The sequence below is a fragment of the Rhinolophus ferrumequinum genome, chromosome 11 (assembly GCF_004115265.2).
Source record: "Rhinolophus ferrumequinum isolate MPI-CBG mRhiFer1 chromosome 11, mRhiFer1_v1.p, whole genome shotgun sequence".
Taxonomy (NCBI): domain Eukaryota; kingdom Metazoa; phylum Chordata; class Mammalia; order Chiroptera; family Rhinolophidae; genus Rhinolophus; species Rhinolophus ferrumequinum.
In genome coordinates, this window is record NC_046294.1 from 2,188,199 (window position 1) to 2,210,018 (window position 21,820).

General features: G+C 58.8%; 1 protein-coding gene across 6 annotated transcripts in view; it reads right to left on the minus strand.

The window, feature by feature from the left end:
* Positions 1-188: 188 nt before the first annotated feature.
* Positions 189-21,820, minus strand: part of LOC117030751 (oxysterol-binding protein-related protein 5) — a 56,739-nt gene continuing 35,107 nt past the window's right edge. For 5 of the 6 annotated variants that reach the window (XM_033120975.1, XM_033120973.1, XM_033120972.1 and 2 more), the window contains exons 4-22: positions 21,388-21,480; positions 21,019-21,120; positions 19,620-19,823; positions 18,681-18,765; positions 17,243-17,414; positions 16,639-16,846; positions 14,512-14,696; positions 13,974-14,055; positions 12,665-12,763; positions 12,186-12,282; positions 11,001-11,099; positions 5,888-5,985; positions 5,327-5,416; positions 5,115-5,251; positions 4,457-4,642; positions 4,031-4,157; positions 3,623-3,761; positions 2,869-2,971; positions 1,072-1,210 (exon numbers count right to left, since the gene is read on the minus strand). In XM_033120975.1, coding sequence (XP_032976866.1) covers positions 1,072-1,210; positions 2,869-2,971; positions 3,623-3,761; positions 4,031-4,157; positions 4,457-4,642; positions 5,115-5,251; positions 5,327-5,416; positions 5,888-5,985; positions 11,001-11,099; positions 12,186-12,282; positions 12,665-12,763; positions 13,974-14,055; positions 14,512-14,696; positions 16,639-16,846; positions 17,243-17,414; positions 18,681-18,765; positions 19,620-19,823; positions 21,019-21,120; positions 21,388-21,480 — 2,445 coding nt within the window. Of the gene's footprint in view, positions 1,211-2,868; positions 2,972-3,622; positions 3,762-4,030; positions 4,158-4,456; positions 4,643-5,114; positions 5,252-5,326; positions 5,417-5,887; positions 5,986-11,000; positions 11,100-12,185; positions 12,283-12,664; positions 12,764-13,973; positions 14,056-14,511; positions 14,697-16,638; positions 16,847-17,242; positions 17,415-18,680; positions 18,766-19,619; positions 19,824-21,018; positions 21,121-21,387; positions 21,481-21,820 lie in introns of all 6 variants that reach the window. The other variant, XM_033120971.1, reaches the window with a different exon arrangement.

Consider the following 21,820-nt stretch of genomic DNA (forward strand, 5'->3'; position numbering starts at 1 on the left):
GGGTACACACACACACACTCACACACACACACACACATACACTCACACACACATACACTTACACATACACTCACACACACATACACTTACACACAGATACACTTGCATACATACACAGATACACGTACACACATGGGTATATACACATACACACACACATACACAGATACACATACACTTATACACACATACACACACAAACACACACACTGATACACTTACACACACATACACTTACACACACATACACACACAGACGGCACTTGACACAGGAACGGAGGCCTGACACCAGACACTGCTTGGTGCCACCCTAAGATGTTGCAATTGCGTTTATTAAAAAAGTGTAGACCAGAAGACGACGCATCAGTGGGACAAAGTGGCCAATTTGGGACTTCCTGGCCCCACCCTCAGCCTGCCAAGCTGCCTGCGCATGCGCCTCTCCCGCCTTGTCCCGGCCAGGCTGGGGGAGGTGCAGCGGGTTCCACAGGTATATACTGGGCGCCCGAGCAAACAGCACACTGGCAGAATAAAACCTCCACAGCCCGCTCAGAGCAGACCCACTGTCCCACCAGGGCCCCCTCAGGGCGACATGGGCAGGGTCTCAGGAAGAGACAGCCTGTGCATCAGGACCCAGGAGGCTCTGGGGACCCCTGGGGATTCCTGGCTTGCTCCTCAACCCCTCCCTCACTCACCCCTGACGGGGAGTGACTGTCGAATCCTGGCAGGACACCTATCCCCCTGCCTCCATCAGTCCCAAGTGGAAGCTGGACTGGGAATGACGAGGCCAGATGACCAGGGAGCCTGTCACATGTCAAAAGCAGCATTTGGCTTGAGCATTAAGGCCAGTGCTGGGCGGAGGGCCCCACAGAGGAGGCCAGTACCTCCCCAAAAGGAGCCGGGGGCCCTAGGTCCCTCCTGCTGTCCTCCTGCTGCCGTGGGCCCTTCTGTCCACAGCAGCTGTGCTCTCGGTGGCTCTCCGCCTCCCCAGGGCTGGTTGAAAGTGCTCGTGCCTGGGAGGGGCGGGGGACCGGCCGAGTTCTGCAGGTGATGGCCACGCCACCCCACAGGGCCCTAGGAGAGGATGGAGTTAATCAGCAGCTGACATGTCAGGAACACGCAGAGCAGGAACCAGGAGCGGGGGCTCTGCATGAGGCCTGGGGCCGGCGCCTGCCTGGGCCTCACCGAGGAGCTCAGCATGGCCGAGAGGTGCCTGCAAGGACAGGGTACAGAGGCTCAGCCAGGCCAGCCAGACAGGGAGACACACTCTGCTTCCCTCCAGGGACAGTGGGGTAAGTGGCGGGGGTCCTTAGGGGAGGGAGCCCAGGGCACAGCAGCTGCATAGGCACCCATTCCAGGGAGAGGGGGTCAGGGCTAGGGAGCTGGGCCTCTTGTATCCCCCCTCCCACCTCTGCTGTGATGGGGAGTTGTGTCCCCCAGACTCATATGGTGGAGCCCTATCCCCAAGGTCCTCAGAAAGTAACTGTGTTTGGAGGTGGGGTCTTTAAGAAGGTGATCAAGGTAAAATGAGGTCATTAGCCTAAGCCAGTATGACTACTGTCCTTAGAAGAAGGTTAGGACACAGACACGCACAGAGGGACGACCCTGTGGGGACAGAGGGAGAACATGGCCGTCTACACACCAAGGAGAGAGCCCTCAGAACCAGCCCTGTCGACGCCGGGACCTCGGGGTTCAGCCTCCAGGACTAGAGGCAATAAACATCTGTGGTATAAGACCCCCGCTCTGTGGGACTTTGCTGGGGCAGCCCGAGGAAACTCACGCCCCTGCCCTGACTGGCACACCGTGTGCCTGGACGGCTGCAGGAGCCTGGGGCTGTCCTCCCAGCCACCTGCCTTGCAGCAAGCCTCCTCCTGGGGTGCTCGGTGGCTGCTCCCCACTGCCCGCTCCCAGGGCCCCTGGGCTCAGTCCCACCATCCTGGCCCATCTGGACTCACCCTTCTCCCAGCATGGGATCTGCTGTGGGGCCCACACTGTCAGCACTGACCTGCTTCCCCTCTGCAGGCTCCTCCCTGCCCACATACACCTTCCTCCAGGAAGCCCTCCCTGACCACGCAGGTCACACTGCTTCCCATTCTTCAAGGTGCCAGCCCCCTTTCTCTTGGCCTTCCCCACAGCCTCACAGAGGAACAGGTAATGGTTCCAACGGTGTGTCAGTAAGGGTGAGGCTCAGTAAAGGTGAGTCACTAGGGTGAGTTTCCTAGTTAGGAAAACCTAGGCCTTCTCACTGGCCTAGGTTTTCCTAGGCAGCCTGGAAGCTATCAGCTACCTAATCCCGCCCCAGAGACTCTGCTATCACCCCATTTTACAGAGGGGGAAACAGAGGCACGACAGCCAGAGGTCCCACAGCCAGCGAGTCCTGCAGCCTGGACTGACCAGGAGCCGGGCTGTGGAGCGGAGCTGGAAACTATGGCTGTGCTGCTCCTCTGGGGTGTCTGCCTATGGGGGTCCCCCGTGTCCCCAGGGCCCCCCCACCACGGTCACAGAGATGCCTCTCAGACTTGCCCTGCTCACATGCTCGCTCACCCAGCCCTTCCTGAGAGTCTCCCGAGAAGGGTGCAGTGAGCACAGCAGTGACCCCGGAGACGCCAGGGGCCACCACGGCTCTGCTAGGCTCCTTGCACCCTCCACACTGTCCAGCACCTGTCCACCCAGCATCCACCACAGCTGCTCATGGGGAACTTCAGACAGAACTTCCAGCTGGGCAGCACCCCAGGGGGTCTTCCTCCTGCCTCACCGCACCCAGACCCTGTGTCAGCCCTGAGGGCTCCAGCTCCCAGTGACATTGGAGCACCGCCACCCGGCTCCCCTGCGCTCTGACTCAGCTTGGCTGGGCCCCAGCGCCAGGCCTACCTGTGGAGCTCCTGCTGGGCCTCCCGGATGGACAGGACGGCCTCGTGCAGCGCCTGCAGCCGCCTTGCCTCCTTCCCACACCGAGGGCACGCACTCTTGCTCCCTGGGATGGCCGGCCACCCGTCACAGCACCCAGGGGACAAGGGGACACAGGATGAGTGGGAGGGGAGAATCAAGGATGAGCTAGGATGTCCGGGGAGCCAGTGTGAGGGGTCCCGGGGTCATGGCCAGCTCAGGGCCCCGCCCCATCTCACAGGAGCCTTCAGGACAAAGCTATTGACACATGGAGGTGAGGGACAGGCACATGGGATGTTTCAGGAGGGACTCCAGGTTCAGCTGGCCTCTCATAAGCTTTGGGCCAAGAAATGGCCAAGAGTGGCTTCTCCATGGCAAAGGTAGGGACAAAGCTGGGGAGATGCACGCACTCCCGCCTGTGACGGCCATGGAGAGAGACGCAAGTGTGGGACCCGAGGGTCACAGACAGATGGACACTGCCCAGCTCTGCCCCTCACACCACGCTGGTCGCCAGGGAGGAGCCCTCACCCTCTGAGCCCAGAGCTGGGGAGTCCCCGCGTCTCCCACACCCCTCCACTGCCCTTGGGCTCAGGGAGGCCCGTGCAGGGCCCCTGGGAGGATGGGCAGGGAGGGCGGGGCAGGGACAGGCTTCCTCCTGGGACCGGGCCACTCGCCCACCTGGGGACGGGGCTTCTCTGGCCTTCCCACCCTGCAGAAGGGTCGGCCCAGGAGGGCTCACCGGGCACGAGGTCACCATCCTCGTCCTCCTCCGAGAGCTCTGGGCAGGACTCGGGCGTGGAGCCGCTGCTCTCGGTGACCTGGCTGTGGCCAGAGGGCTGGTCGCTGGCCTTGCGGAGCCGCAGGTCTGGGCCAGTTCCCTGGAGAGAGATGGAGCCACTGGGGTCGGGAGCCCCCCACACCCACCACACCCTGCGCTGTCCTCATGCTCCAGCTGCAGCCCCGGGGGCCTGCTGGGGGCGTTGCTGTCCTCCGTGACAGCAGGTCCTTTGTGCCACGACAGCTCTAGAAGAGGTGGCTGGAAGAGGAGGAAGCTGCTGGGCTAGGGAGACAGGGAGGTGTGATTCCTGGCCCGGGTTGGGCTGGAACAGTCACTCCCCGCCCTCCGCTGTGCCCTGGGGGTGCTGACCTGGCACCTGGGCCCCGGGCTGCCCACGAAGCGTGTCCGGCGGGTCATGGTCTCCCGCTGCAGGGTGTGCAGAACCCCGTCTTGCTCAAACTGGGCGATGTCCTTCAGGGGGTCCCAGGGGCTGTGGCTGGAGCGTGCAGAGGGCATCCGTTGGCAGGGACACTGGTTCTCCGGGGAAGGGGACACCATCCCTGCCCCGCCCTCAGTGTGCCAGCTGTGGCCGGAGCCCCTACGAGAGTGACCGCTGCCTGCACCAGTGTGCAGGGCCCACAGGAAGGGCCACCAGGGGACCCCTATGTGACCCCAGCCCCATCACTCGCTCCTCCAGGGGAGCGGAGGCCCTGCTAGTTTCTCAGGCCCTGGGCTGGGCAGTCTGATGGTCTAGCCCATCACATGGTCCCTGGGGTTCTGCCCACCAGCACTCACTTCTCGTATCGGTAGCGCCACTCCTGGGTGGCGGGGTCCAGGTGGAATAGCTGGGGTGTCCAGGGCGCAAGGCTCTGCTGGCGCTCGCGAGTCCGCTGCCGCTGAGCCTCCTCTAGTGAGAACTTCTCCTGTGTGGCCTTGTGCTGGTCACCCTCTCTGATGGCCCTGGTGACATGCTGCCAGAGCCTGCAGGCAGGGTACCTGCTCTGAGCTGAAGACCTGGGCAGCCACACCCCCTCAGCACTGGAGGGGAGGCTTAGAGTAACCTCCACTTGATTGCCTCCAGTGACAAGCAGCTCACTACCTATCAGGGTGTCCGTGTCTCCTGGGATGCTGTTGATTCACCAAGAGATGGTTCTTTCCTACCTGAGCTTATACCTCCCACCAGCAAGGCCCTTTCTGTGCAGCTGCTGGTCACCTGCCGGCAGTGACAGGCCCCAGAGCTGGCTCTCTGCCAGGCCTCAGTCCCTCTCCTTCCAGCTGCCCCCACAGGATATGTCATGTGTCACAAGGGGTCCACTCTAAGGTCCACCCTCTGACCGGGACATCCTGGGTACCTGCTCCCAGCACCGTAGCCCTGCCCACTTGGAGATCAGGTGCCCACCAGGCCACGCCAGGCTGGGGTCAGCGGGGTCTCTTCGGCGCTGGGCGGCCTCACCTCTCGGACTCCAGCTCCGTCTGCTCCTCAAACAGCACCGTGTGTCGCTTCAGCCTCTGCTCTCGGACCTCCCCGCTCGGGTTCCAGAAGAGCTCTGGGCTTCCTCGCCCCTCCTCCTTGATAAACACCTCCCTGTCCTGCCCGGATGGTGAGGCGGGTTCAGCGGTGCTGGTCACACAGCCCTCCCTTGCCTGCCCGAGGGCGGCTCTTACCCAGTGTCCGGAAAGATGTGCCAGGACGTCCTGTCCTGACGTGATCGTCCCCGAGATCTGGTTGATGCTTGTGCTGCCCCCAAAGAAAGGCTGAGGGGACACATGGAGATGGAGTCTGGTGAGGGGTGGCGGTACCCCAGGGTGAGCTGGAGGGGGAGGCCCCTGCCGGTGGCATATCCTCGTGGGACATAGGGTGGCCACAGTCACGGGGGTGTGGGCTCTCAGCCTCCAGTGAATGGGAGCCCAACGCGAGAGGCGGCCCCACTCGCCCAATGCCTCAGCCTGAGCTCAGGGATGCAGGGTCCCCGTTAGGGGCATAAGCCCCCTAAGAGCCTTTCCTGGCTCTGCTGTGTGGCCTTCGGCCAGCCCCTTGCCCTCTCTGTGCCCCAGCTGTACCATGGGGATGCCTAGAGCTGCTCCCTCAGGTGCACTTACACAGGAAACCATCTGTGGAGCACAAGGAGGGCAGGAGGGGGATCCCCGAGGCCTCATGCTGCACCAGCCCAAGCCCCACGCCCGCCATGGCCGTTGGAGAGGCTGGAGGGGTGCGGTCAGCCCTACCTTGAGCTTGAATTCCAGCTCAGCTTGGTAGTTGTTCTGCTTGCACTCGATGGTCACTCTGCCCCCCAGCTCCATGGTCATGGTGCCATAGAGGATGCCTGCGACACAGCGGTGTCGGGGGTCAGCCCCCGGCCCTGCCGAGGCCTCACCCGGCAACGTGACCCCTGGAGGCCTGTGTCAGACCCCAGGAGGGCAAGAAGGGGGTGGGGAGAGAACAGAGGCTGGGGCAGAGAGGACCTCGTGTGGGGAGCGGAGCCCGGGGGCCGTGCCTGGTTCCTCAGTGACCCTCTCTCCCCAGGAAACAGGGTCACTGCACCAGGGCCTTTGCTCTGTGAGGTGTTCTGTGCAGGAGACACCCCACCCTTTGCTGGGTCACCTTCATGTGACGCTTCGGGTCCTGCTCCAACGTGAGCTCCTACGGGCAGACGTCCTCCTGCTCACTGCTGCGCCCAGGACGGGCCCAGCTCATTACTATTTCTCAGCTGATACATGTGTTACTTAATAATAAAGGAGAGAAAAATTTCCCATCCTGGCCATATGGGCACTGAATCTAATTTTAAGAAACACTTAGAAATGGGGGATAAAAAATGTCTCTTTCACAAAAGAAAAAAAAGAGCGAATTGCAATAGCAAAAGGCTAGGAAGACGCCACCTCCCTCTGTACACACGATGGAAAAGCTGTGCAGGAGAGATGGGGTTTCTGAGCTGCTGGGGGGCGGTGTACCCGGGATACGCTGACCGGGGGAGGGAAGCAGCTGCAGGGCAGGTGTGCAGGGGCCCCGATTCCCTAGTAGGGGCTGCGGGGCTGAGAGACGTCTTTGACTGGACCTAGTTTTGTCGTTTTCACTTTGGAACCAGGTAAATATTTATTTACACAATTGTAAAAACATGAAATTAAAAAGGAAATGCCTAGAAATCAAAACTAAAATGAGACATCATACTGAATGGGAGGAGATTTGCCAATGATACATGTAACAAAGGGTTAATATTCAAAATTTATGAAAAATTCACACAACTGTACACCGATAAAACAAACAATCCAATTAAAAAAGGGCAGAGGACCTGAATAGACATTTCTCCAAAGACGACACACAGACGGCCAACAGACGTATGAATGTGCAACGTCTCTAATCATCAGGGAAATACCAATCAAGACCACAATGAGATGCCACCTCACTCCTGTCAAAATAGCCATCATCAATAAATCAACAAACAAGTGCTGGCGAGGATGTGGAGAAAAGGGAACTGTGGTGCAGTGTTGGTGGGATTGCAGATTGGTGCAGCCACTAGGGAAAAGAGTATGGCGGTTCCTCAAAAAAATTAAACATAGAACTACCTTATGACCCAGCCATTCCACTCCTGGGTATTTCTCCAAAGAAATCCAAAACTCTAAACCAGAAAAGTATATGCACCCCTATGTTTATTAAAGCACTATTCACATAGTCAAGATATGGAAACAACTGAAACGCTCATCAATAGACGACTGGATAAAGAAACTGTGGTGCATTTATACAATGGAATATTACTCGGCCATAAAAAGAACGAAAGCTTACCATTTGCAACAACATTAATGGACCTAGAGAGTATTATGTTAAGTGAAATAAGTCAGACAGAGAGCGACAAATACCACATGACCTCACTTATATGTGGAATCTAAAGATCAACAAAAAAGTAAATGAAACAAAAGACCCAAAGTGGGTTCCCACTGGGTGGACAAGCTCAGAGGGAACGTTTCTGGATGACCTTACAAATCCCAGAGGGGACACTTAGGGTGGGAATAGTCGCACAAGTCAGGCCACACACTGTTTCAGTCATTGTCGCATTGGTGGCAGGTTTGGTCCTGTCATTCTGACCACTCCACGTGTGATGTGCGGAAAGACACAAAGTCATCATGGTGGTGTCATTGAAAAAGACAATGGTGTGGGGGAAAGAAGTTTCAGAGATCAGGTCATCGGGACTCACGAACCCTACCGTCTTGAATCTGGATTGGAAATGTGCGCGTGAACTCATGACCTGTTTCAATCTTTAAAAAGAAAAAAAAAAAGGTTTCAATGCTGAGCGCACTGCAAAGCCTAGAACCAATAAGGACTCCACTTGTAGGAAACAGATCTGGCCTCTGTCACTTCTACTGGGAGGCCCCTGGGTTCCCTGGGGACATGGCTGGTTCCAGGTCTGGAGGTCCCAAGGTGTCACAGCAGAAGGGAGCAGACAGCTAGGGCTGTGCAGGAAGGGCCCAGGAGCCAGGCCGATGGCTGCGATGGCACAGGGAGCACGAGGAGGCACATCAGCTGGGATGCCAGCGGTGACCATGCAGGTTCTGATCACATGACACTCAAAGCAGCCACGGCCTCACCTGGGGCACCTCTGGAGGACACCAGGGGACACTCATCATTCTGACAAGAGAAAACATCCGGCCTTTATCCTATACGTCTGACCCTGCCGGTACCAGGACGGGACGAGGGGAGGTTTCTCTTCCCACAACCTCCCTGGTGCCCCGTGAAGGAGGAGCTGGAGGCATCACCGGCCTGCAAAGCCTCACGGCCAGCGGATCGGGCTGTGAGAACTGGCCACCGCGAGCTTCCCAAATGCAGACAGAGTCCAACACACGCACGTCACGTCGGAAAGACATGAACCACCTCGCGAGAGTCTGGGTGGGAAAATGGCCTGAAAGGATCAAAACTCTAGAGACGAGGTCAGCTTCCAGGTGACAGGGAAACCCAGAACGGGGACACGGTCAGTGACACTGTGGAACACAGCCAGTAAATCGACCGGGAGGAAACGCTACAAGAAAATGACCGCGTTTCTTCACCAAATGCATTACAGGGAGAGAAGGAGGAGGGACACCGTGAAGGAGACTTAGGAGACAGAGGAACCAAGCGCAGCGTGAACCTGATTTGGAACGCTGCTCAAACATGGAGCGTAACACGTGTGTGCACGCGTGAATGAAAACATACATGTGCAGGCGACAGTCAGGGGACTTGGCACACTGACGACGTCTGAGGGTATTATAAAAACAGCCTTGGTTAGTGTTGTTTGGTGTAACAATAGCGTCCTGATTGTGGTCCAGAAGGGAACCCTCACCTTGGCGGGTACACGCTGGAGCAGGCAGATGACACGGTGTGTGGGATTCACTTCAAATTAATCAGGTGGGACAGTGTGGGGGGGACAAAAGAATCGAGACAGCGACCTCCTGTGTTGTGGGTGCCCCGGGGTTCACTGTACTTTCATACAAGATAGAAGTTACACAATAAAACGTTGAAAAATATATAATGTCTTAAATGCATTGATGAACAGATGAGCAAGCAAGAAAGTATGAGAAATAACTTGGGATAAAAACAAATAAGGAGAAGAAAGGAGGACGGGAAGGAGGAAGGAGCAGCTTCTGCCCCACTGAGCAGAGGAGACATCTGCTGCTCTGAGACCCTGGTGTCCCAGCTTCCTGTGGGGAGCAGGAGGGGTTTGGGGCCAGAATCACAAGGACATGTGTCCTGACACATTCCCATAAGGCTGGGACTCTCACCTGGCTACACGCTCAGCTAAGGGCACAGAGCTGCAGAAAGCCCATCCATCCATCCATCCATCACAGAGGAACAGTCAAGGGCCTGGGCTCTAGGGTGGCAAATCCAAACAAACTCCTCCATGAGTGAGAAAAGTGAATTTGAGATTCAAATCGCCACTTCCTGTGTGGTCCAGGAACAGCCTACTATATGCCAGGAAAACCCCCTGCAGAATTAGAATCCCAAGGCTTTAAGAAGAAGTCACCCGCTGGACAAATGTTTATTGAGCATCTACTAAGTCACTGCTGTGGGCAGTGGGGACACGGGACGAACCAGATAGATAGAACATGAGAATTACTAGATAGAAAATATAAAACAACCCCATGTACAATGTCTGCAGATTCATGAGGAATTGCAAACACAATCAAGGAACAAGGCAGCTTTAAAATGGAACCAAGGAGAAGTTTTAGGGAGAAAGCCCCAAAACATCAAAATTGAACTTAGTGGGTGAATTAAACATCAGGTTAATCAGAGTTGAAGTTAGACCTACAGAAATGATCTAGAAAGAGATAGAAGATAGGAGATGCAGAGCATAGAATGTGATGGTTTAACTTATGTCTAATGGGAGTTCTAGGAAAAAAAGAGAAATTGGGGGTGAGCCAGCATTAAAAAATAATAGCTAAAAAAATGTCCAGACTTGACCAAAGCCATGAAACCTCAGATTAAGAAAGTTCTAACAAACAAAATCCTCAAGCACCAAAAATAAAAAAGGAATCGAGAGCTTTGAAGCCACAAGAAGGCTTGGAGGAAATGTAAGTGCATATTGCTTACTGAAAGAAGGGCCACGAGTGTGTCATTCCAACTCTATGAAATTCTGGGAAACGCTAAACTATGGACACAGTAGAAAGATCAGTGGTTGTCAGCGGCTGGGGGAAGAGAGGGACGAATAAGTGACTTAATCTATTTGTGTCCAACCGTAAGAGATTTTTAGGACAGGGAACCTCTTCTGTGACACTGTAAGGGTGGAAATGTTATACAGTTGTCCGAACCCAAAGAACAGAAACAAAAAGAGTGACCCTGATGAAACTGGGGACTTGAGTTAATAAAACTGTATCAATATCGATTCATCAACTGTAACAAATGTAGCACCAGAGCAAGATGTTTGTAACCGCATTGGGATTGGGAGGGATAAGGGAGGGGCACAGAGGAACTGTACTTTCTGCTCAGTCTTTTTTAAACCTAAAACAGCTCTAAAAAATAAAGTCCGTTAATGAAAAAATAAAAAAGAAACCCACACCCTGACATACTACAGGGAGACTGCAGAACACCAAAGTCAAGAGAAGATCGTCCAAGCAGCTAGAGAGTAAAGCAGAGTATGTAACAAATGGGCTGACCCAGCATTGATACCAACCACAGAGGAAGCCAGACCAACTGTTTCACAGAGGAGAGAAGAATAACAAAATGCCAGGTCTATGCCCAGCTAAAAAGTCGTTGAAGAGTAAGGATGAAAATAAGACATCTTCAGACGAACAAGGACCAGTGTTTGGAGCCCAGATGCCCCCCTTGACGGAGCCAGCCTGGCTCTGCCCTCGGGGTGGGGAACGCGCGGCCTCTCACCTTTGCAGTGGGCATAGGGCATGGTGAGGGTGTAATCCTCTGCCCGGTTCAGGAAGGTGAGCGTGGCCTTGCCGTCCAGCACAGCTGACAGGGAGTTCCCTGCAGAGATGGGCAGTGAATGGAGACAGACCCCTGCCTGGCATGTGGGAGCCCCCTGCCCCAAACCACAGGCTCTGAGCTCCCTTCCAACAGGTGGAAGGAGCCCCAGCACGTCCAGCTGTGTGACTGTGGGAGGGTCACTTTACCTGTCTGCCTCAGATTCTGTAAGAGCCCCACCAGTTCCTGAGGAGTTTCTTAGCTGCTACGTGGGAACGTTTATTTCACTTACTTCGAAAGCAGGGGTCCTTGGGTTGGAGGCTGAGAACCTCGTATAACTAGCCTGCGCCTCTGCTCTGACGTCAATCCCCCATAGCATAGCGCGGGGACAGGCCCCTCTGGGCTGAGAGGACAGAGTGACGGGAGCCCTGGGGTGGAGAGGGCCTCAACCTGTGTGCCCTCCACAGACTGTTGGTGATAAAAGCACACCTGCTCACTAAGAAAACCATAAAAAAGGTACCCCTGATGGAAAAATGGAAACAAACGCTTTCTGAGCACCCACTGTGCCAGGTTCTAGTGTGACGCTGTCAGATAGAACCTTCTGTGATGATGGAATGTTCCATTCTGTGCCGTCTGACACGGCGGTCACAGCACACACGTGGCCACGGACCCCGTGTGATTTGGCTGGTGCAACTGGAAATCTGCAGTAAGATTTCTCTTGTTGTATTCAATTGAAATAGCGTGTGTGGCTGCTGCTGCAGGACGGATGGCTCGGGTCCAGACCACGCCTTCCCTGGAAGCTTCTTTCTCATGAGCCTCACAGCAGCCCTACCGACAGCTGACTGTGTGGCAGAGGGCGGGAGCCCGGGGCTCTGCCTGACTCCACGTTCTGAGCACTTTCCCACCCACGTGGTCCCTGAGTGGGAGAGGCTGGAGGGACACACACACAGCTACCACCATGAGGTTTTGGTGACCATGGAATCCAGGAGCCCAGTCCTCCCCTCCAAGCCCCCTTCCCCACCCCATCCCCCCCATCCCCCCTCCCACCCCATCCCCTCCCTCACTCACCCATCCCCCCTCCCACCCCCACCCCCTCACCCCCCCTCCAGTTGCCTGAGGCCCTGGGGTGAGCCCAGGGGAGCCCCTCACCATAGAATCGAGACTTGGCTGTGATGCTGCCACTAATGCAGAAGCCGTCCTTCTGGTTGCTCACGTGGAAGGCAGACACGGGTGGGTGGTGGGACACCTGCGGGCAGACAGGCAGCTCCTGGAATGGCCTAGCAGCGGGCAGCCCCAGGGAGGCGAGAGTCCGGCTACGCGATGAGAAGCCCCTGCCGCCTTCCACCTCACACCCTGTACCCTCTCAGCCCCAGGAGCCGGGGTCCTCATGCCTGGTGCCCAGGGAAGCCGGGCCTGAGTGCCCTTAGGGCGAAGGGAGGTCCCCAGCCATGGTGCTGTGTCTGCACCTCCTGGGAGAATCGCAGCTGGCAGGAGTGAGGATGGGAGCACTTCCGATGGGCAGAGGTGGGGCCATGCAGAAGAAACTTGCATTGGGGTCAGACACCCCTGCTCACTGCCCTCCCCCCCCGCCCACCGCAGAGCCCAGGGGCAGCCGGTGGGGCCCTTGCCTGCTCAGCTATGTAGAAGGTGTGGCTGTTGGTCTGGGGGTGGAACCAGCAGCAGCGGAAGGTCTCTCCCAGGATGGGATTGTAGGGCTTCTTGATCCCCTGCAGGCAACGAACAAAGAACCTCACGTGAGGAAGTGGGGTGGCCCCGGGCCATTGGGGTGCGGTGGACCGAGGGCCAGTGTGGGCTGCCGGGGCCCTGCCTACGACGTGTCCTGTCCACTTCTTGGCTCCAAGGGGAACATGAGACCCCCACCAGGTCACACTCTCCGTTGGGTGGAGCCAACGCAAAGTCTGCTCAAAGCCCCCAGTGGCTTCCAATCCTCCTGCCCGGCCCCCTTCCCCCCACCCCTCTCTCTCTCTGCTTCAGCCAAGCTCACCACCATTCTGCTCCCCAAACAGCTCAAGTTCAACTCCCCTGCAGGGGGATCCTTTTTCTCACTGGAGAGCCCTCCATCCGGGTCTCCACGTGGCTCAGCTCAGACCTCCGGATCTGATCTGAAGTAGCCAGGCCGCCCCCTTCACACCTTCCCATCCCCTCCCGCTGTGTGCTTATGCCCCTCCCCGTGGAGACTGGGCTCCGTGACTGTAACTGTCCACAGAGCGCCCTGGAGGGACCTGCCCCATCTGCCGCCTCCGTCCATTCTTTGGCCAAGCTTCCCAGGTGCCCCTCTGAGCTGACCCTGCAGCACCACCCCGTCCTGTCCCAGACGGCTGTCCATGGAGCCTCCTCTGCGAAATCCACCCGGAGCTGCCCCACAGCCCATGGGATCAGCGCTGCTAAGTGTGTGTGCCTGGCCCTGCCCAGGCCCGTGAGGTCCACCTCTGCAGAGTCAGGAGACCTGGTTCCACTGCCAGCCTGCTCTGTGACTCTGGGGCTGTCCCTTCCCCTCCCTGAACCTGTTTCCCCACCTACACAATGAATTGTGGAGCCAGAAGTGTGGTTTCAAACTTGTGTCCCAGGGAACCCCTGGGGTGGTGGGTTGGGGACGCAGTCTCCTCCCGTTACTATGAGAGTAGCCTTGTGCTCATCTGAGCTTGGGCTTGGGGTTCTCCAAAGGGGCTCCACAACGAAAACACCACGGATCCCGAGGGTACCATGAGGTTCAGGGTTGAAAACCCCTTTGCCGCCAAGTTGTGTGAGGCAGCTGTTTCCTTGAGGGGCCTGAGCAGGCCAGGGGGCTCCTCTGTGCAAAGTCAGAGCCTGTCCCCCATCTCGGTGCCTGGGGCCAACTGACCCTACCCAGCCCATGTGGAGCTCCGGGAGGGTGGGTGGGCACTCGGCCAAGCCCCGCCCCCGGCCTCTCCTCACCTTGGGCTTCTTGTAGAAGCCAGACAGGTACCACCGCAGCACAAGCTTGATGCGTCTGTAGGCGTCTTCCTCCAGTGCAGCCCTGGACAGACAGACGGGAACTCCCTCACTCCACCAGGGTCCCTGGGCCACCCGCCTCCATGTCCCTGGACGCTCCCCAGCCCCCCCCACCATGAGGGCTTGTAGCTGGCAGTCCCCTTTACAGTCTCTGCAGCCCACTCTGTTCAGCTCGAGGGCGCCAATGCCAGGGCTCAGGACTCGGGGTGCACAGAAGGTGCTGGGGCTGACCCCACACTCACCTTTGAAGGCTCCGGTCCCGAGTGGCTGTGGAGTTGCCCCACCCTCCCTCTCCATCAGCTCCTCCCAGGGTTGGTCTTGGGGCCTGGGCCCCCTCAGAGGCTGAGCTGGCAGGGCCAGTGGACCAAGCTCAGCCCGGGTCCCGGGGACCCTCTGGAAACCTCGGTAGGGTGGGCAGGAGCTGCGGGATCTTGGGGGGTCTCCGGGCACACTCGGGGGGTGGGCACCCCCGCTTGCTCACCTGGAGAGCAGGTCCGCATGGTAATAGTAGTCGGAGAGCTTGTTGAGGAAGGAGCGAGGCTCCAGGACGAACGTGGGCAGCACCACGCGGGACAGGTCCATGCCTGGCCTCAGCTGCTTCAACAGCATCCATATCAGACTCTTGTTCTCCTCAGACACCGTCTCCACCTGGGACGCCTCACCCAGCTGCCAGCAGAGGGGTGGCGGTCAGGGTCCCCAGCTCTGAGCCGCCCAAGGGGCCTGGGAGGGGGAGGCAGGACAGCGGCAGCTGGCTCTGGCGGGAGGAGGCGTGATGGGAGGTGGGGCGGCGGTACCCCTGGCACCCCGTCCATCTGGTGACCCCGCTGGCCTGGCCCCACCTGACCCCTGCCCTTTTCAGCACGTGTCTCCACCCCAGCTGGCCGAGGCCACTCACACTGGCAGCCTCTGTTCCTTTCACTGAGCCCCTGCAGGGACCTGAAAGCCTTTTATTGGGCATTTTAGCCAGCAGGAGGCCAGGGTGTGGTGTGGGCGAGCCCTAGGTGTGGTACTGCAGGTCGGCTCAGCTCCCCCAACTCTCTGAGTCCAGGGTGAAGCCTCCCCCATTCTGGCTGCTGACACTCATCCAGGGATTTAGCACAAGCCTGACTCTCACCATAGTGCCAAACGTGGGCTGTGGAAAGACTGAGCCTCGGGCTTTGGGCTTTGGCTGAGTCTGCAGGGGGTGGGGCTCCAGCTCCCAAACCACACTAACCAGCAAACCCTCAGCTGGGCAGAATAACCACAGGAAGGGTCACGGAGGCGTGGCCAAGTCCTCACTGCGCACAGCACAGAGGAAGTTTCAGCAAACAGCAATGGCCAGGTCCAAAGCCAAGCCCATCTCCCCTCCCTGGGGCCCTACTGTCTTAGTGCTACCGCTGGCCTGGTCATGGCTGCACTGGGCTGGGCGAGCAGGCAAGGGAAGGCTCGGGGCTGCAGACACTCCCCTTCCTCCTCCCTAGACCTACTCCTTGAAGCAGCCCAAGGTCACACTGCTTATCCCAGGTTTACAGAGAAGTCAAGTGACTTGGCCAGCTGCTGGGAAACAGAGGCAGGAACTGACTCAGAGCCACCTGCATGCCTGGCCCAGAGGGCGGTCACCACCAGGGTGGTAGCAGGATGGTTTGTCACCAGCCAGGTCTATCTGGGCAACTAGGGGAGGGGGAGCTCCTGGAGGAGGGGCCGTGCCTGAACCCCATGAGGGGGTCTGGAAGGGGCCAGGCCATGAGAGGCCACGTGGGGCCCTGAGCGTCCCCTGGCTCAATTTCCAGGCCAGCTTTGGGGCTCACAAGGGCAGCTGCCACAGCTAAGAAACCTGTACCTCTACGCCCCACCCACTCCCACGCCCTGCCCCCTCCTGTCCACTGGGAGTGCCCTGGTGAAGGTGCCTCCACCCCCGTTACTGACCCGGCAGTCACCCTCTCTTCTGCTCTGGCTCTCAGCGCAGCTGCCCCTGCGACCCCTGCACTTCTGGCTTCCCTCCCACCTATTTGGGCTCCTCCAAGCAGCCTCATCTGTTCTTAGTCTCTGAAGCCTGGGGTGCCTGGGCCCCCGGCCTCTCGGAGTGCCCGCTCCATGCCCCAATGTCCAGACTGCTGCCTGGGGCCCCAGACTCTCACGTGCAGCAGTGTCTCCCCCTGATGTCCAAACTCGGGACATAGTGCTGTCCCCACGCCCAACCCCCAGCTCTTTGTCCCAGAGCACTCGTCTCATAGGTGGCACTGCACTCTGCTGGAACCTGAACCCCCTCTTCTCCTTTCTCCATTGCTATCCGGGTCCAAGGCGCCCCGGGCTTTGTCCCAGCCATGGCTCCCCCCAGCAGCTCCAGCTTGTACCTCTGCCCCAGGCCCTCCTGAAGCCACCACTGGATCTGGCAGGCCCCGACCCCAAGCCCACCTGTGGCCTTCCCAACACCCCCAGCCCAAGCCCTCTAGGCCCCAGGCTTGCTTTCCTACGTCCAGGCCATCCTGGCCCTCCTGCTCCCCTAGACTCTGGGACCCTGCAGACCCTGCAGAGCTCTCCTTGAGGGGACGTCAGCATTGCCAACACTGCTTCAGGTGGGGGTCAGGTGCAGGGTGACGTTGTGTCTCCCGGCTGAGTGGGCTCTCACCTCCCCTAGCTCCTCATGGACCTGTTCCACGTATGTGGTCCCTCTCAGCGCTGGGCCCCCAGGGGCCTCCGACTGGTCACTCCCGCTCTCGTTGGTCTTCCGGCTGTGGTCCTGGGTCTCGTTGTCCGACTCCTCAGGGACCTCTCTCTCCGACTTGTCTGAGAAAGCATCATTCTCCAGGTGGTTCTCCAGGGAGGACCCGTTCAGTCTGGAAGGCGAAGGTCACAGGTGAGGCCTGCCATCTGCATCTCAGGATGTCCCCAACCCAGGGACCCCACTCCAGGCATCCCGCACTGCTGGGCACTCCACACACATCCCTGGGTTTAATCACCTCGGCAACCGGCACTTGACATTACCAGCCTAGATTACAGATGGAGAAGCTGAGGCTCCCAGGTTCACTGTGGAGTGAAGGGGGCCTGTCTCCTGATCTGAGGTTCAGGTGCCCAGCAGCAGACACTTATGGCATCTGCCCCCCGCCCCATACAAGGAGACCCGGTGTTAGTGCCAGGCTCAGGGTGTTCATGGCGGCTGGCGGGGGTTCCCAGCAAGCAGGAGTCCGCAGCTCCTGCGAGGGGCCAACCCCACCCCACCTGCGGGCACTCACAGGAACAGGTCCTGGTCGTGGATGGCGGCAGAGGGTGGCAGCCCGCAGAGCGAGGAGGGCGAGGCGTCTGGCGAGGACCCGGGCTCCCGGTCACTGCCCTGCTTACACGCACTGAGCCGCAGGAGGCTAGAGCAGCGCAACGCCAACTCCAGGGCATCCAGCCAGCAGCGGCCTGCAGGGTACGGGGGTGTGAGCTGGCCTGGCCCCACACCGCGCCCAGGGCGCTCTGCCAGGAAAACGCTCTGCCAGGAAAACGCCCACACACCCAGCTCTCCACTTGAAGGCCCGCACACCCCACCCCATCCTTCCTCACCAAGGAGTCCCCCGCCCTCTTCCCCCACGGCGAGCCCACTAGAGATGCCCCTCCCCTATCCCAGGGAGAGGCCCCACCCCACCGCACCCCGGAGGCCCTCCCCTCTTGCCTCTCTCCATGGGAAACCACCCTTTGCCTCCACCAATCCTCCCCAAAGAGTGCTCCTTGCCTCCCCACCAGGAAGCTCCCCGCCTCGCCCCGACACTTCAACGATCCCCGACCTCCAAGCCCTAGAACCAGCCACTACTTACACCTGCCCATCCCCCCAGGGATGCTGACCTTGCCCCACCCTGTCCCAACAGAGATCCCTCCTATCTGACGGTTCACTACCCGTCTCCCCCAAGACTGCAGGCTCCGTGAGAGCATAGGCTTCCCTGTCCATCCCGGGGCCCCACGTGGGGCCTGGCACAGAGTAGGGGGCTGGGGAAATAAGGGTGGAATTCAAGGAATTCAGGACAGTGCCGAGAGCGCAGGTGCGCCTATGACCACCAGGGGCCGCCGCGGCACCAGCAGTTCAATCGCCTTCCCAAGGCCGGGAGGCGTGCCCAGGGGTCAGGCCAGGCGTCCCAGGACCGCTGGTGGGATGCGAGCCGTTCACCCCATCCCCCAGGGGGTGCCCGCCCAGACGGCTTGGCGGGGTTTGGGGGCGGGACAACCATTATACTCGGAGCAGCCACTGGAGGGCGCTCCAACAATGCAATGTACTTGGGAGTTGGGGAAACTGGGACTCCTTTCCAGGCTCTGCCACTTTCTTGCCGGCATTTTCCCCGTGCCTGTTTTCTCATAGGTTAAATGTTGATAATAACAGTAGAATCTATTGTTTCAATGGTGCCTGGCACGTGGTTGGTGCTCAGTAATTGTTACCTGGTTGCTTTATATGAGGTCATCAAATTCTCCTAACAACTGGGGAGACAGGTGCCATCATTCACGTTTGCCCACAGGGAAACTGAGGCTCAGAGAGGTACTAGTGCATGGCAGGCCTGCCTGGCTCTGGGCTCGTCCCTTGGGTGGTGGTGACAGGGCCCGAACCAGGACAGGACCCCATGCATCTGGTCTATAAACCCGCCAGGAGGGCCGCTTCAGGGGGGGTCACTGGGGAGACCCACAAAGCAGGCAGGGACTCACCGTCTGACTCAGAGGCAGCCCTGAAGATCAGATGGCTGCTGGGGAGGGGCTGCGTGATGGAGCCCACAGTCTCTCCTTTGGGGCCCTGGACAGGCAGAGATCCGGCGTCACCGCGGGGACACCCAGGGACAAGTGGAAACACAGGTCATGCGGTCATGCAGTCCCACACTCAGACACGCATCGGCACTTCCGGGGCCTCGGGACCCTCAGGTGGGGTTAAACGCCTGGCCACGCAGCCGCAGTGGGCAGCGAGAGAGGAGGATGGGTGGGGACTTTCTGTCCCCCTTCGTAGCTGGTGGCCCTCGGCTTTCCAGCTCTAAACTCCCCCAATTTAGGGTGGCCAGAATCAGCATATGTAAATCCAGCATCCCACTTAAATTAGGATCTCAGAGAAATAATAAATACCTTTTGTTAGTTTAAGTATATCCCATGCAATACTTGGGACATGCTTATACTAAAAAGCTATTTACTATTTGATGTCTCTCTGAAACCCAAATTTCACTGGGCATGCTGGATTTGATCTGGCAGCCTAACCCCAGCTGGTCCTGAGCTGGGCAGCCCCGATTAGGAGGGGTAAGGTCTGGGCTAGGAGCAGCTGCTCACATGGCCGGTCCCTCAGCCTCTAGACAGGGCTCTAGGTGTGATCCTGACCGCATGTGTCACCAGGCCCTGAGCCCCACCATGTGCTCCACCTGGAGGGCACCTGGACCACAGCTGATCCCCCCGCCATTGAGAGACTTAACCCCGGTCCCCCACCCCCCAAGCTGGGCAGTGATGGGCCCCTTGGGTCAGACAGCCCACCACCTGACCCCTGCGGCTGGGGCAGCGAGATGAGCCTCCTGACTGCCCATCAGAGCCCATCGCCTGCAAGGCTCCCCACGGGGCCTCTCTCCTGGTCAGAGGCCTGGCCGGCGCGGGCCCCAGGCTCCCGCACGATACCTTCACGGCCCAGATGGACTGGTCCAGTGGGTGGAAGAGTTTGAAGCAGAAGCCGTCCTTCTTAGAGGGCCGCTCGATGAGCTCACAGCAGTGTAGCAGGACCGTGCCCACCCACTGGCCCCCCTTGGGAGTCTTGTAGATGAGCAGGACCCCCGGCTTCAGCACGCACCACAGTTTGGTCCAGCTCTTCAGGGTCCCTCGGATCTGTGTGGAGTGGCAGTGACATCAGTGCCTGGGAGGGATGCCGCAGGGGCATCTGGACGGCTCGGGGAGGGGGCGAGGCCCTGGGCCTCGGGCAGAGGTCTCCTTCCATTTTAAAAGGAGCTCCTAACTTATAGTGAAGCCAAAGAAATACACTAGAGCCAGGAGGAGATTTTCTGGTGGAGTTCATGAAGCTCAAGCTCAGGTTCAAGGCCTTCCCAGGGTCCTGGGAGCAACTAGCAATGAGTGGTGACGTGTAATTGTCAGCTTTGTGAATTTTGAAACTTGGCATTTCTTTTCTCATTCTAAATAAACTTTCACTTTTGGACCTAATATTTTTTTAAGCGAAATCGCCTTTTTTAATGCGATTTTTTTAATCGCGTAATTTTTTATTCATAGTTTTGTGAAAACACCGAAAAGGAGCCCACACAGGCCCAGGGCTCTGCAGATGACCAGACTCCTGGTACACCTGTCTGGTTTGCTCTTCACAGCAGCCCATCCCCGCCCCCCACCACTGTATGGAGGGGGAAACCGAGGCTGGGCACTGAGGTAATCACCCACGGCCTCAGTGAGGTCTGAACACAGGCCTCCAGCCCCAACCCTGGTCCTCTCCCAGGAAGCCCGAGTTTGGTGTCCCCTTCTCTGTGCCAGAGCAAAGGGCTCCACGCGCACTCTGACCCCCACCAGCAGGCCAGGGCCCCCACCCCAATCTTAATTAGACAGAGGGCCTTTGCAGATGCAGGAAAGTCAAGATGAGGCCACACAGGAGTAAGGTGGCCTCTGATCCAATCACTTGTCCTTATAAGGGAACAGAACACAGAGCGACACAGGGAGGGGCCATGTGAAGATGGAGGCAGAGGCTGGAGGGATGTGACCACGAGCCCAGGGACGCCTGGAGCCCCGAGAAGTGGAAGAGGCAGGAAGCACCCTCCCCTGGAGCCTCAGGAGGGAGCCTAGTCCTGCCAGCACCTTCGTGTTGGACTTCGGCCTCCAGAACTGGGAGAGAGTACATTTCTTTCGTTCTAAGCCACCAGCTTGTGGCCATTTGTTAGGGCCGTCGCAGGGCCCTGACACAGATGTGCAGGAACAAATATGCTAAACCAGCTCCCAAGTGTCTGGGGACTTTGCACCATCCCTTGGGGAGGCCTGGTGGCTGAGCCGTGGCCAATGCCGGGACAACACTGCCCAGCGCACCCACCTTCAGGCTGTCGGCCATGATGACCACGCTGGGGTCCGTCAGGGCGCTGAACAGCTGCTTCGTGGCGCGCTTCTTCTCCTGCCGGTAGTTCTCTTTCTGCGCCTGGGCCCGGCACACCCAGTGGGCAGGTCAAGGGAGAGGGTCCGGGCTGGCCATCCCCAGGGCCTGCATAGCCCAGCCAGGGAACGGGGGGGGGGGGGGGGGGGGGGGGGGGGGGGGGGAGGGGAGAGGAGGGGGGGGGCATGGAGGTGGCCGGGCGTGGTCTGTCCCCCTCCCTTTGGCAAGCTGGGGGCTGCTGGCTTCACTGGCTCAGGTGCCCGTTCACCTGACAAACGACACACCTGTGTTCCCTCCCAGGCCCAGGCCCACCTTGAGAGTTTCCTTCTTGGTGACCTTGGCTGTTGGGGACACACATTCCTTGTTGGTCCCCTTGTCGGACCCATTGCAGAGCCTGTACTCTGCCTGCAAGAGAGAGCCCCAGGCGGGGGAAGAAGGGGCATTGGTGTGTGACCTGGGGCTGTGGAGCGCTGGGGGTGGGCGGGGAAGCAGGTCCCCCTCACCAGCACTTCTGGGGTGTGGGCTGCGGGGGGCGGTGGGGGGGACGAGGGAGGGCAAAGAGCACGTGAACGGGAGCCCTGAGGCAGGCCCACTGAGGCCTGCACTGGACACACACAGTGACCTTCCCATGGGGCCCAGGAGGTGCTCCTAGCCACTGCCACTTGCCCAGCCCCTGCACAGGGAGAGCCCACGTTTGTTTGCAGGGGGAGGCTGTGCAGGGCGGAGGCTCCGCCCCGGTGTCCGG